A 15,519-nucleotide genomic window follows, 5' to 3' on the forward strand; every position below is an offset into this window, starting at 1 on the left:
TTTCAAGGAGCCATGCCCTCACTCCTACACGAAGTTGGTCATATTAATTTGAAATTTAGATTTTAGGATTTGGCAAATTCCGCGCCTCGTACTTTAACGAATTCCTCCCACAATTTTCATCCAAATTGGTATTTTTCAATTGTATTTGGTATCTGCGCATATCATCTCAAGAACACAAGGATGTAAAATTATTTTTTCGTTCGATCCGCTTGAAGGGGCAGTGCGGCTAGTTTATGGCGAAATGTTTCACCATAAATTAGGAAGTCCTCATGACTCCAGCAAACATTGTTCAGTCAGGTCGAAATTTGCCACACACGCTCACTAAAGATGTCGACGTATCAATCTATGTTGAGTCAGACTTGGAATGCCACTTACTGGACACAGGAAGTCACACTCAAGGTCACGTCATAGGTGGATGAACTCTCATCCATTCATTTATCTTCTCCCGCTTATCTGTCCCTGGGTAGCGGGGGATGCTGGAGCCAATCCCAGCTCACACTGGGCGAAGGAGTTACACCTTGGACAGGTGCCAGTCCACCTTCCTCAGCTGTCCTCTGATCTCATTTGCAGTGATGCATGGCAGGGAAGGGAAGGGAGAGGTGGCTGCTGTGAGGGGGGTGGTGAGGGTGAGCATGGGCTGGTTGGACAGGTTGAAAAAGTCATTCAGTTTGTTTGCCCTTTCCATTGTCCCCTCTACATATCTGGTCTTTGTGCTGTAGCCTGTGATGGCTCTTACATCATCCCAAACGGCCCTCATGTTGTTTTCTTTCAGCTTCTGTTCCACCTTCTTCCTGAAGTTGTCGTTTCCATCCTTCACACACAACGTCACGTCTCACTGTGTTGCTCTTAATGCCTCCCTGTCTCTGCTCCTGAAGGCTGCATTCTTCCTGTTGAGGGCAGCTTTGACCTGCTGTGTCACCCATAGCTTGTTATTAGGGTAACACCAGACTGTCCTGGTGGGGGAGATCACATCTACACAGAACTTGAGATAATCTGTAAAACAGTGTCATCCCCTCTATATCCTCACCGTGTCCATCAGCACATCCCAATCCATGTTGTCATAGCACTCTCTCAGGGCATCCATTTCAGGGGACCACCTCCTACACATTCACATCCAGTAGGAAAGGGGTTAGCCATGTCTTCTCCGTAAAGATGAACAAGTTGCTTTCACAATGAGTACTCTGGTTGATTAGTGCAGATAAAGTGCAGATCTTGCTTGGAAGTGGGCTCACATTCCCCATGATTACAGAATTACAGAGGGGATAAAAGGTTTGTACTGCCTACAGTTCTCCACTAGCTTAGCATTTAGTTTGGCCCCGGCTTTGCAGCCTCTGCGTCTCCTTCTCAGCTCCACCAGATTGGGGTGTCGTATTCCAGCTTGTCCCTTTGTTTTCAGAGCCAGTAACTCCTCTCTGAAGTAAGTGAGAAAACTGGCTTTAAAGTTTGAGCTTTAGGCTTAAAAATATCCATCGGATATGTATAAAAGCACCAACTTTCTGTGACAAGAGCACAATAAGAAAAGAGAAGATAAACCAATACTTTAAAAACACTAAGAACTGCAGAGCTACTGGTAACACAGGCACTTGTGTCTGTGCGTTTCAAGATCACGCTGAAAGGGGTGGCTGCTATCTTGAAACACGCTGACACACATGGGAGGGTTAGTCGTATGCAGGGCGAGTGATATTCTAAAACGTGTGTCAACAGACAACAATCAACATCAACTCCTGGTGTGGCTAACCAAAAACCTAAACACATGCTGTACAAGAGTTGCGAAGGGGGTCAGGACCAACCTCCAAGTCTGGAGAGCTAATCCAAGGGAGGCCTCAGATGATCCAGGAACCAAGAGGGAGGGGCCCCAATGGGCATGATGGAAGTGAGAGCCTCGGGAGAAGAGAGATGAGAGGAGGAATAAACAAGTTTTTGCAGATCTGGCTCACATGTCATACTGTCACCAAAATGAGCTGGACATATACAGTAGTTTGTGATTGTCTTCTCACTTGGGTTTAAAAAAGATGGGCGTTGTGGGGGGAATGAGTTCAAAGGACCCTCCTTTGTCTAGACAACAAAGGAGCATGTTGTCTTGTCCATTACACCAACAGGTGTTTACATGGAACGGCATTACCAAACTGCTGGTGTAGTATATAGCAAAATCTGTGCAGATTATGGGATGGAAGTTCCAAGGTTGAAATTGGACACTGGGTTGTTGAGAATGACTGAACAAAGATCCCATGAAACTTTCAGATACACAGTGACAAACTGATGATGACTAAACAAAAGAAAATAGTAAGGATGGGCAAAGAGTAGTAGAAGGCAGTAGTGATAAATGTCGCAGTCCAACACAAGATGTAACACCAGGAATATGGAGTATGAAAAGTTTGAGAAATACAAAGAGCTGCAAGAAGAGGTAGAAAAGATATAGATAATGCTTATAAAGTGAAGTCAATAGTGGCCCCTGTGGTAACTGGAACACTTAGGGCTCTGACCATCTGCATTAAAGCAACAATGAAAATCTATCTATCCATTGTCTTGCTTTGCCAGTAATACCTGCTCTCTTTATCTAGTGTGCCACAGATTCCAACAATCCATTGACAGATTTATTTGTTTCATATGAATGTACTTAATGTTCATTGTTTAATTTCAGTTCAATCTATGCCTGGTAAATATATATAGTACAAACTCAGCTCAGTTGAGATGATCTGTCAAATTAGATTCACTTTGTTGATTGCAAGATAAAATAAATATAATGGGATTTTCTAGTCCTTTTTTCCCTCTTCCAACCAGGCTCCATAGCAGAGCAGCGGCTGTTGTTGACTGGTGTGCTCATTTATAACAGCAAACATACACTTACATACACATACACAATACAGTCTACACTTTGGTGATCACCAACAATGATTTTGCTGTTGGCAGAAGTTACAAAACAGCACTAATACTTGAGTGATGCATCAGTGGTGGACAAAGTACACAGCTCCAGTACTTGAGTCAAATTACAGATCCTCCTGGTCACTCCAAATAAAAGTGAAAGTAGCTAAGTTAAACTATGACTAGGGTAAAAGTACAGGAGTGCTTTCTTTTAAAAATACTTATTAAAAGTACTTTTCATCGCAACACAATGTGTGCTGAAACAGTACATTCAAATAATTTGACCCAATTAGCAGTATGGCCACACCATGTTCAAATCTTGACAATGTCGTCCCTCTCAAAAAGAAAGTAATCAAACAGAGGAGGTTTGTTCCCTGGTATTCCCAAATCCGTGCCTTAAAGCAGACATCAACGAAATTAGAAAGAAATTGGCATTCTATTAAGTTGGAAGAGTCTCACAGAGCCTGGAAAGATAGCTTAAAAACAACCAGTGATCCCCTTAGCTCGAAGCAGCGACAATTTCATGGAGTTTTTTTACAGATAAAATTCTCATAATCAGAGAAAGAATTCATCAGCTGTTACCTACATTAGACAATAATCCTCTACTGAATACAACAACTCCTGAATCTACTGCAGCGCCTCTTTTACATCTGGAGTCATTCTCACCTCTGAATCTCTCAGAGCTAGCTTCTATAGTTTCATCATCCAGACTGTCAACCTGTCTATTAGACCCAGTACCAACTAGCCACTTTAAAGAGATTTTTTATTTAATTGAGCCGTTCATTCTAGATCTGATTAATTCGACTTTATCCTTGGGTTATGTACCTCAGGCTCTTAAGACCGCATTCATCAAACCCCAGCTTAAAAAGCCAAATCTTGATCCAGATGTTTTGGCTATACTATAGAGTATAGTATCGATCTGGGTCTATAACTATAGACCCAAATCGAACCTTCCAGTCATTTCTAAAATCATTGAGAAAGACGTAGCAAAACAATTACACGACCACCTGGATGGGAATGGTTTGTTTGAAGCGTTTCAGTGAGGATTTAGAGTCCATCATAGCACAGAAACAGTGCTGGTTAAAGTCTCCAATGATATTCTAATTGCTTCTCCGAGTTCTAAGCATGTGTACTGCATTTACCAACCATGTTCTGCCAAAGTCTCTGTCTCTCCCAGTTCCTCTCCTCTCTCTCCCTGTCCTTATCCTGCAGGTGGTGACTCATTGCCATCCCATGTTCTTGCAACACCTGCTGGTCCCATATCTTCATGAATTCTGTACTACAGCTCATCTCCATGGACTTCATGTCGCAACATGTTCCTGCCTACACCCCCCTCTGCCCACCACACTCTCACCCTCTCTCTCTCTCTCTCTCCCACTCTCAACCCAACCGGTTGAGGCAGATGGCCGCCCCCTTCTGAGCTTGGTTCTGCCCGAGGTTTCTGCCCCTTAAAGGAAGTTTTTCCTTGCCACTGTCGCCAAGTGCTTGCTCATCAGGGGATCTGTTGGATCTGTTTAAATATTTTACAAAGAGTTTGGTCTAGAACTGCTCTATATGTAAAGTGCCTTGATGTAATTTTGTTATAATTTGGCGCTGTACAAATAAATCTGATTTGATTTGATTTGATTTGAAAGTAATGTAGTGAATGAACTGCTTTGAAAAGAGAATTATTGGATTATTATTCTGTAAACTGAATGTAAAGCCAAAAACAGAAAGTTTAATTTGGAGTAACAGCCCAAATAACGGGCAGCACATGTTTTATAGCCCATTTTAAGCTTAAACTCGGAACATAACTTGGTCTGGACTAGGTTATGTTTGCAGCATAAGTTACCATGGTGATATAGCCAGCTTACACCCCTTAGTGTAGGGGTATACTACGAAACGAGATTAGTGTCTTAGCGATTTATGTTGAGAATTAAGCCAGACTTTTCGGTGTCACTGACTCTCTTTTAAGATGGCTATATCACCATGGCAACTTATGTTGCAAACATAACCTGGTCCAGACCAAGTTATGATCTGAGTTTCCGCGTAAAGTGGGCTATAAAACGTGTCGCTCTTTCACTGATCATTCTCCTTGAACATGGCCTCACCATTTTTGGAAAATCTAGTGGATTTAGGTGCCCCAATTGTTATTGGTACTCTTTGGAAGGACACAGCTTTTCCAGATTGGAGTGATCTGTTGGCATTTTCTTTTTTTCTTTTTTTGTGACCAACTTTTTATTTATTTTTAATTTCATTTGAACAATTCATATAGTTATTTAAGTATTACACACACAACATATATGACATATACTACATACAACCACAAAAAGCCATCCCCAAACATATGTAATTGCACAAAACAGAAAAAAGTACACTAAATAAAAAAAAGGAAAAAAATATAATTAATGAATACTAAAATAATACATAAATAAATAAATAAAATGAAAACATTTTAATGAGGAAATATGAGGGCAGAGCTTAAAGCAATATCACTGGGTGGTTCATGGGAGAGAATGATTGGCATAGCAAGAAAAATCTTGGACTCAATGTTCCAGCAGTTCAGGACATCAAAGCTGACTCACGAAGCACTCTCCACACTGATGGCGGAGGTTGTCGCAAAATCAATACCAGACCTCTTGTACCAGTGTTGACTGATCCAGGCGAGCCATTCTTGCTGACACTGCCAACCCTACTCACTCAGAAAGTAATGCCAGCCTTTGCAGCTACTAGCTTGAGTTGTAGGAGTCTTCTGGAAGAGACGAGCAATGTGAGTGAGGCGAATAATGGCATGAATCAATGATTTCCAGTGAGAAAACTTGTACAAGTGCTGAGACATTTGTTATTTGCTCAACATGGTTGTCTTCATTGTGGAGACCTGAGGACGGATCTCTGCCCCCGAAGAAGTGTTCACCAGCTCGAAACTGCATTCCTCATGCTTTGCTTACCTTGTTTCAGGAATGCTGATCTGCAAAGCCAACTGGTGTCTGAGATAAGCAGGAGAGACAGACCTTGTGGCTAAATCTGCGGGATTTATGTCTGTTGATATGTACTACCATTGTTTGGGAGAATGTAGATGTAAAAGTGTCTGGCATCATAACTGATGTAGCCTCAGACTACTTTACTGTCACTGTAAAAGACAGTGTCATCCAACCTCATGTCGATCTCTGAAGAGATGAGCTCGGCAAGCTAACCACTAACACTACAGCACAGAGCTTAAGTCTTGGGACTGTATGCTCAGGGACTGAAGTGAGCTTAGCCTTGCCAATGATGAAGCCCACGTAAATGACTCCATTGCTGTCTGTAAGTTTAATGTAAGCAACAGTTGCAATTGCTTTTGTTGATGCATCACAAAAGACATTTAGCTCTCTACATGACATATCTGTGGGAGAGACTTCAGTGTAGGGTCTTGGAACCTGGAGACTAACCAGATCTTTCAATGAAGATCGCCATTTGAGCCATGTCTCTTCCATCTCTTTAGGAAGGGGTGAATCCCAGTCACCATTGTCCTGAGTAAGCTCTCGCAGGATTGCCTTTCCTTGTATAGTGACTGGGGCAACAAATCCCAGGGTCGTAGATGCTGTTCACAGTCGATAGGATGCCTCAACGAGTAAAAGGCGTCTCCTCATCAGAAATCTTAAAGATAAAGGTGTCTGACATAAGGTCCTAGTTGAGACCAAGACTACGCTGCACAGGAAGTTCAGATCTTTGAAGTCGTTGGCATTGTCCTGAGACGGAAAGGCTTCCATGACTTCTCTTTTGTTCGAAGCAATTTTGTGTAGACATAAGTTGGAGTCTGACAGCATGTCTTGCGTTCTCTTGAGCAGGTCTAACGCTGCTTCAGCTGTAGGGAGAGACTTCAAGCCGTCGTCCACGTAGAAGTCGCAGTTCACAAAGTGCCTGACGTCTGGCTCTACATCTTGTACAGACTGCCTCAGGCAGTATATGGCTACTGCTGGGGAGGTATCTAAATGTTGAAGGCCTGGGATCTCTCCATCTTCTTTTGCTGCCTCTAGTTCCATTCAATCGCTTAACTCATGGAGTTTCATGTCATCCCTGCTGGATATTTTTGGAAAACTGTTGATACGTTGGAGAAGTGCTTCTTCAATCACTTAGGAGCTCCATAAAATGTATCCAGTCTATCCCATACCATCCCTAGTCCTCTGTCTGGGAAATTAACATGGACAGCCCTTATCTGTTTAGCATGCTCCGCTGACTCTTTCCCTAGCCATTTGACCAGTAAGTCTAATTCCTTGCTAGACGTCAAATCTAGACCTCTGACCATTTTCCCAAAGGACCGTTTCCACGCTTTGTAGCTATATGATTAATCGTTGAATTGGATCAAGCCTGTGGTGACTAGTTCCCATCAAGCCAAATACCTGACAAAGTCCGTCATGTTTGCTTGGTTTACATGGGCACGTTGAGGTGTGTGGCTAGGCTTAGAGGAAAGAGGAGGACCGTGGTTTCCTCCATGTGTGTGACTATTATCTTGTATGCTACTGAAGTAGTGACGTGTATCTGGAGCAGGCTGTGGCTGCTGGGCTGCTGGGCTGTTACTGTTTGGTTAGGTGTTGCAGGGTAAGGGTCAGCATCGGCTTGACTATGCAGTGTTTTGTAGTGTGAGGTTTTGTTGGAGTACACTGATGCTGGCTCAGCATGAAAATGTCTATTCTAATCTTGATAGAGCTGACGCAGTACTGGCGCTAACTGTACTCTGTTTTCCTATTTTTTGGTGCACTCCATAGGGTCAAAATGGGTAGCAGATAGTTGGTCTGAGTAAAACATGTTCATCGTTGCTTCTAGTTGTGCTTTTTTCTACTTTCAAGCCCATTTTTTTCTTTGCGTAAGGTAGGCATGCCTTGGCTGCCTCTGCTTTGGCACCAGCCATGGCGGCAGCAGCAGCCTCAGTGGAAGAAGCCTTTGTCCTTTTTGAAGAGCATAAGGCGTAGGACCTGGTCCGTAATGTGCCTTCTTTCTTTTCCATTTTCTGTTTCCAGCGTAACCTGCATTATCTTCTGCACTGAAGACGTTTCACTGTGCCGCCCTCGTTATATGTTCATAATATAACTTGGCAGTAAGATAAACACCTTCCGTTCATCAAAACTCTGGAGACAGTGATCAGTATGATTACAGGTTTATTGACTAGAAAAGGGTGAAACTGAGAACAGACAAAAAAGGATATGTGCTTGAAAAATGTACTTCTTATACAGTGTGTATATATATATATATATATATATATATTCTTTTAAACTTTGGTAATACACTGTAACATGCTTAATAAGAAACCAAACTGTAACTCCCTCATGTTTACAAATGAACTGCCTATTTATTACTTATTTATTTCTTAAATAAGTCAACAAAGCAACCTGTTGCATTTAAATGTGTTCTCACTTGTACTATTTACTGTCTCATAAACATAGCATAAATTGTAAATTAATCTGTGAATTAGCTAAGTAGCCATCTTACGTACAGACATTCACAGAAATAATATTTCCTCAACTTCACAAACAACTCTGAAAACAACAAATAATGCACTATGATTAAACAAAAGGACATATGATGATGCTTCATAAAGCATGAGCTGTTAGCAGATGTCTTTAGATGGAAACAGGCAGCTGGACTAGCTGTTTTACTGACATGTAGATCCATTTCCTGATTGACTTGTGACAACACACAACATCCTGTGACCCATTTCCTGTCTCTCGTAGAGTCATTGCTAACAAATAATGAATTGAACGCCCAAACACATACTAACTAACCTTTTCCTCTTACTCCAGTTGCTCAATCTCAAATTTTAACTTCTTGATTTCAAGCATTTTTTTCTGATTATCCAGCTCTAGATTCCTTTTATAAAGGGCCCTCACATTGTCTGCTCCAACCTGTATTAATGGGACATTGAGGTGTTCATTTAAGAGTACATGACAACTTTGACAGTTACCTCTGTGTGGGGGCCAGCAAGGATATGTGCTGGCGGGTTGAGCAACACTAATATGTCTCCTTCAACTGTAAATTGAATTTAAGACTTTTTTCATTATTGAGAAACAATAAATATGCATTTGGTATTTTATCACCAAAGCACTTATATATACCCTGGACAAAGAATTGCTGGGAGCTGCCAGCACCAGGGTCTGATTGAATACCCCCTTGTATCCCCTCCATGATCGGCCACCCTTCATTGTTTGCAAGGGCGAGTTTCTCTGAGGTCGTATAATCTGCTAGAGCGGGGCCCTCCATTCTTTCTCCCCTCGTTTTTCTTCTTGTTAGTTTAAAATAATATTCACACTTAATACAGTACAGGCCAAATGTTTGGACACACCTTCCATTCAAATGAATAGGAAAGTGTGTCCAAACCTTTGGCCTGTACTGTATGTTACGCAGTATATCATTCACATTCCACTAAAAGAGTGATAAATGCACAGCAAATACATACGATTTTGGATTATATTTCTGTGCTTGGTCCAGATTTGCTGCCAAGACCGTTTTACACTGCCGGTAGTAGAACACCAATTACAAAATAGCTTAGACTTTTTCACAAATAAGGCAAATCCAATTAATTTCACATCTAAGTGATTTCCAAGTATCCTTCATTGTGAGACAATGTCAGGGAGGGAATTAAAGTTATATAATTATATATTTTATTATATTAGATTATATCGGCTATATTAACTTACACGATCTGGAATTTTTGTCAGGCTTCCTCTCTTGCCTTGTTTGTAGAAACAGTGTTGCTTTTAGCTGTCCTTATCGCTCTGAATTCTTCATAGCTCTCATTATCATAATCTGCTTCTCTTGGCACGTAATTGGTCCATTTTTCTGCGGAAATGGCGTCAAATGATGCCTAAACGCCCCTTTTTATGTGGACGTGCACAGAGTCTGAAGAGGCAAGCCTGGGTCGACAAATCCAGCTGATATCCACCGTCGTGATACTCGTCATCTCTGGTTGGAGCTTGCGGCTTTGTCGAGCCAGCTCACCCAAAGAAAGCCCATCTCTGTTGAGATCCCTCCGTAATATATCCCTCAGGTGTGCCTAGTCAGCCAAGGGAGGAGGAGTAGAAACGCCCACTGTGACAGAACACAGGGAGGAGAGGCAGGAGAAGCAGGACCACAGCAAACAGGACAGGCAACACAAAAACAAACATAAACATGAACAATGACAAAAGACATTTTCTCATTGCGTGGATGTGACAACTCAAGAAAAAAGTACGTGCCTTCATCAGACAGAATGACAGGCATTGCTTTTAGTGTTTGAACTGTATCCCTTTAAGCTTTTACCAAATATGTGTGTGAAACACATATACCTATTGCAATTATATGGTACATATAGACTATTGCAATTATTGCACACTGTTTGTATTTGCAGAAATTCACATGTACTGCTATACAGAAGGGAAATACAGAGCAGGCTACAGTCAGATCGGCAGGTTTATGTAACACAGAAACATGTATTTTATAGTGATTCCGAATAACAGAGAGCTACAGCTTTCATTTCTCATTGGATGTCATTTTAAACTGATTCATAATAAAATAAACTGAACTCTCATTCAGTTTTCACAACATGAACTGTTGTGAAATCTCAAGCATAAACAGATCCAACCATCCATCCAGCTGCAGATGATGACTTATGGCTGGTCTCTGTGGAGTCGGTGAAGTCTACAAACATCCGCAATCAACAGGTCTTGATGTTTTATAATTTATGGTTTATATTTATTTATCACTTAGCTATTCGTTCAGGCTTTCGCAGCTTTTATTGTGAAAGCCAAACCCTTTGATTCCGCTATGTGCTGCTTGCTGCTTGAAGCTGCGTTGTCTTGACTCTGCTGGCTCATCAGGTGGCCGTCCATCCATTATGCTCGCATCCTGATCAAACTGATCCCAGAGCAGCCGGGATCGGGTTTCAGCACGGTTTCAGCCGCGAGCCTGCCCCCTCCTCCCCCCCCCACCCCGGCAGCTGAGCATCAACATCAGCGTCTGCTCCCCTGTTGTCTGTCGACCCCTCCCCCTTCATATCTGCTCTAATCACAAATCCCTCCTGTACTACTGACTGGCAGAGTTGAAAAAGGCGAGGAAAACGCAACTAGACACCACCACAGGGTTTCCTGCTAAGACTGACTTGTGTGGCCGCAGCTTTTTTTTGCAGAGCTCCTCAGGTTATGCGCCTCCATCTGCCTGTCAGCGCCGCTCTCTGAGGCTCATCCGCATCTTTCTCTCTACTTTTGCACTTTTACTTTTACTGCAGGTGTGTAGTCTCCATCTCCACAGCCGGAGCAGCATGTTGGACCCGTCTTCCAGCGAGGAAGAAGGGGATGAGATACTGGAGGTTGAACGTAAGGAGGTGGCGGCCCCGAAGAGCCTCGGAGGACTGCGACCGTCATCGGGCCGAGCCGCCGACGGCCACGGTGGCGTGGCGCTTCAGCCCCGGGGCCGAGGGAGCGGCGGCGGGCGCCCCTCCAGCCCCAGCCCGTCTGTGGGCAGCGACAAGGAGAAGGAGGACTTGGAGAAGATGCAGAGGGAGGAGGAGGAGAGGAAGAAGAGACTCCAGCTGTATGTGTTTGTGATGCGCTGCATCGCCTATCCCTTCAACGCAAAGCAGCCTACTGATATGGCAAGAAGGCAACAAAAGGTAGGATCAGTGTGGACAAGGGGAAACACCCGAAAACATCCCTACACCCAACACCGTGATTTAAACACATCCCTCACTTCTGGTGGGTTTCTCCAAGATATGTGGTACCAACTGTTGCTTCTGCAGCCACACCATGTTGTTGGGGGCTTCATGGCACAATATTCCAAGAATTAAATATATAATTCATCTTAATCGTCCTCATTGTCCACTCCACCTGTGGCTCAGCACAGGGAGATCATGCACACCATTGCACTTTTATTAGAAAAGGTGAATAATCAATGATAGAGGAAGCTCAGTCTGAGTTGATAAATGCTCTGCAATATGAAGCATCTGTAATATGAAGAAGGACTGAAACAACTCCACAGGAGGAAATGCCTTCTGCTAGAAAATAAAATCTCTTGTGCCTTACTTCAACATCTGGGAATGATGATGACAAAGCAAAATTTTGTCATAAAGGCATAAAAACGATGAAATGTGTTATAATTGAAACTAAACAAAAGGAGGCAGTTGAAAGATGGCCTGATAGTGAGTAGGTAGGTTCATGATGTTCCCACCTTTTGTCGTAGCTCTTGCATATGTGACTTGCCTCTGGGCACATGAGCATCATGGCTGTTCACTCCTCTGTCTGGAAACCAGTGCTCTGCAGAGATGCTCTGCACAGTCAGCATAAACCCTGCATTCTACGTTTGGTTGTTTTGTCACATATTAGCTTTTAAAGATGCACCTGTGACTCTAGTAGTTTCTCAACTAGTCCAAAGACCCCATGTTGTCTGGAGTGGATGGGCTGGATGGTGCTGAATATTTGAAATAAAATAGGGTTTTTTATGTTGTGGGTTTGCACTCAGTAAGAAAACTGCTGTTGTTGAAGGCAATCACATGTGAAACTAACATGTCAGCAGCAGCTGTGTAATACTGTGGTGATCCAAGAACCAGAACCCACCTCGGTGTAGTTCCATCCTCTCTCTCAGGTGAGGGAGGAAGGGAAAAGAGGCACCATCCCTGTCTTCTCATTGGCTAATTGTTTTCTAAATGAACCAAAAATAAAAAATAAAACATTAAGGCAAACACTTAGAGAAATCAAATCCTGCAAGGTTGGATGGTGGGTCAAGGTGAGCTGGGCTTTAGACATTTTTGTTGTGATATCAAGTCTCAGAAGTCCTGAAGCTGGTTTTAAGGCTCAGTTTTCTGTATAAAGACTGTGAGCATTTTTGAGTGGACTGAAGCCTTTAAAACTTTCACAGTATTAATATATAACCTAGTCTTGATATATAGTCAGAGATTCATCTTTGGACTGTATGGACTTTATACAAATTGCAGCTCCATACAGGTGACGTCTGTGAACCTCTGTGGTTAGACTTTGTGGTTTTTGCTTGTTTCACTCTCACTTCTCTTATACTCTCCTCATAATGAGCAATGATCTGCTTCCGACGGAGGAGGGCCATGAATGTATAAAGATTTGGATTGGCATCATTGCAGTGGCTTCAACACCACACTATCACTGACTGTCCTTGCACACAGTACATAAATGACTAAACACAACTTGAGAAGCAGCCTTCTAATGAGAAGACATCCAAACCTAAGTGAGGGAAGCCTCATCATGTGGCAGCTTAATGCAAAAGCAAAAAACGATTTCAGTACAGGGCAGAGCTGATTTCCATTAATTACATGAAAACTGGGTGGGCAGAATTTTTTTGGCATCAATGGTTAAAAATGCCATTGTCCCCTTTCATTGTATTGTGATTCAGTTGGTCTTAGAGCAAATGAGACACCTCCTCCTCCTTGGCTATGTTTGTTGAGATAGGAGACTTTGGCCAATCACAGGTCTTTTCAGAGGTAGACAAAGAGAAAAACAGCGAGACAGTGTGTGTTCCTATTGGCTGTTCTGCAAATGCAGATGCCTGTGCAGGTTCCTTCAGATGGACAACTTAATGATCTTCTGATGGACAGGTGCTAGACTTTATCCTTCTGTTTGGCCTTCTGCTAACAATGGATAAAGGTCAAAGATTCAGAAGCCAGTGAGCAGCCAGTGGGCTGCAGGAAGGTGGCTGTTTTAATTTAATCTCTTAATTTAATCGTTTGGAAAAAAAAAAAAATCGGAGTGTTTCTTGCTTACGTTTCTCGGTTATTATATATGATCATATGAAATCATGGCTCTAAAATCCTGTTGAAAATACAGCACAGGCATTTCTAATCTTCAAATGCAAAATCTAATTGTATGATGAGGTCCTGTGGTATTTTCATATCGTCAAATTGTATCACTGTGTCTGATTGTTATCCATCATGTAATTTTTATCATTTTAGGCTGTGATATACAACGTGGACCTGTTCTTCAGTGTACCTGTATCAGACATCAAAGATGCTTGTTCCATGCACAAGAGATATCTGTGTGCGTTGTTGTCATTGTCACCAGAGATGTCAGGCTGTTGTGTTGTTCCATACCCTTTCTGATAAACCACAGAATTACATAAAATGACCAGCAGATCAAATTTTCCTCTCAGTTTCAGCCCTTTGTCTGTATGCGTGCATGCTTACTTTTTCCATCTTCTGCTCTATGTCAGTGTTGGGCAAGTTACTTAAAAAGGTAATTAGTTACAGTTACTAGTTACTTTAGTTACTTCTTCCAAAAGTGACTAAATTAGTTGCTCAGTTACAAATTCTAAAAGTAAATAGTTTCTGCGTAGCTATTGTGTTACTTTCAAGTACATTTTTAAATGTTCAAATGTGTCAGAATTTGGACCCTGCCTCCACCCCTCTTTTTTTCATGAACGTTTTATTTATTTTTTAATTTCATTTGAACAGTTCATATAATTATTGAAGTATTACACACACAACATACATATAACATATACTATATACAACCACAAAAAGCCATCTGCAAGTATATGTAACCGTACAAAACAGAAACAAGAACACCAAATGAAAAAAAAGAAAGCTTTTTTTTTTTATTGATTAATTAAAAATAATAATAATAATAATAATAAAATTGAATAAGGAAATGTGAGGACCAAGCTTGAAGCAAAATTGTACTTAAACACAGGGATCCACCATAAAGCAGCAACAAAAACCCACTTAAACCCCTACTCTAGTTTGCCCCAGTCCTGTATCACGTTACCTATTATCCATAATAATATTTCTGTGTATGTTGTCTTAACTAAATCATTAAAGCTGTGATCTGCTCTCTTGGTTGTTCCAATGTTGCTATATTCACCTGTTTGGCACCATGTATTTTAGCCGCTAAAATCTCTTTGTATAGAATATCTATAAAAGATGCCAGCCATTGTGGGATGCTGAGAATGTGAGGTTGCTTCCATCTGATTGTTACCATTTTTTTTTTTTTTTTGCTGTGGTGATGCCAGCTAGGAGAATGCGACGGTTGGGAACTGAAAGATGACAATCAGAATCATCATTTAACAAAATCAGCATGGGTGTACAAGGGAGGGTATTGCCAAAAATAACAGACAACAGTGATACAACTGATCGCCAAAAGGTGTTAACTTACATACAGTCCCACATTATGTGAAGATAAGTGCCTGGGGTACCCTGAGTGCAATATGGACAATTAGTAGAATGGTTGGGAGAAAACTTGACCTGCTTTTGTGGAGTGAGATGGGTTCTCAGAACTTAATTGTAATGTATCATCTGAAGGTCTGGGTTCCGGCCAGATAGTCAAATGTTGCACCATATCCTAGACCAGTTGATATTGGTTTGTTTTAAGTCCTTTGGCCAGCTATTGCATATTGATAGGTGCTGTGTAAGAGATTATCTTAGTAGGGCATACAATTTGGATACAAGTTTGCGGTGGGAACTTAATATGTACAGTCTATGTAGAGAAGGAGTGTCCATACTTGTACCCCAGGGAACCCCATAGGCATTGAGAGCAGATCTCAGCTCTAAATAAAAAAAGAAAGTGGTGCCTGGAAGGTTTAACATTTGTTTCAGTTCCTGTAATGCTTGTAGTCTATTTTCATGTATGATGTCTGACCTCCACCCTTCTTCAACGGGCCTTAAAATATATGTGCATGTTCATGTTTTGAGTCCGACTATGCATGCTTTCGAAT

At 41.8% G+C, this 15,519-nt stretch overlaps 1 protein-coding gene across 8 annotated transcripts in view; it reads left to right on the forward strand.

Annotated features, from left to right (window-relative positions):
- The first annotated feature begins 11,110 nt into the window (after positions 1 to 11,110).
- cadpsa (Ca2+-dependent activator protein for secretion a) overlaps positions 11,111 to 15,519 on the forward strand; it is a 131,141-nt gene continuing 126,732 nt past the window's right edge. For all 8 annotated transcript variants that reach the window (XM_029501196.1, XM_029501195.1, XM_029501198.1 and 5 more), the window contains exon 1: positions 11,111 to 11,461. In XM_029501196.1, the coding sequence (XP_029357056.1) occupies positions 11,111 to 11,461 (351 nt within the window). The remainder of the gene's footprint in view (positions 11,462 to 15,519) is intronic.

Source organism: Echeneis naucrates, chromosome 5 (genome assembly GCF_900963305.1).
Source record: "Echeneis naucrates chromosome 5, fEcheNa1.1, whole genome shotgun sequence".
Taxonomy (NCBI): domain Eukaryota; kingdom Metazoa; phylum Chordata; class Actinopteri; order Carangiformes; family Echeneidae; genus Echeneis; species Echeneis naucrates.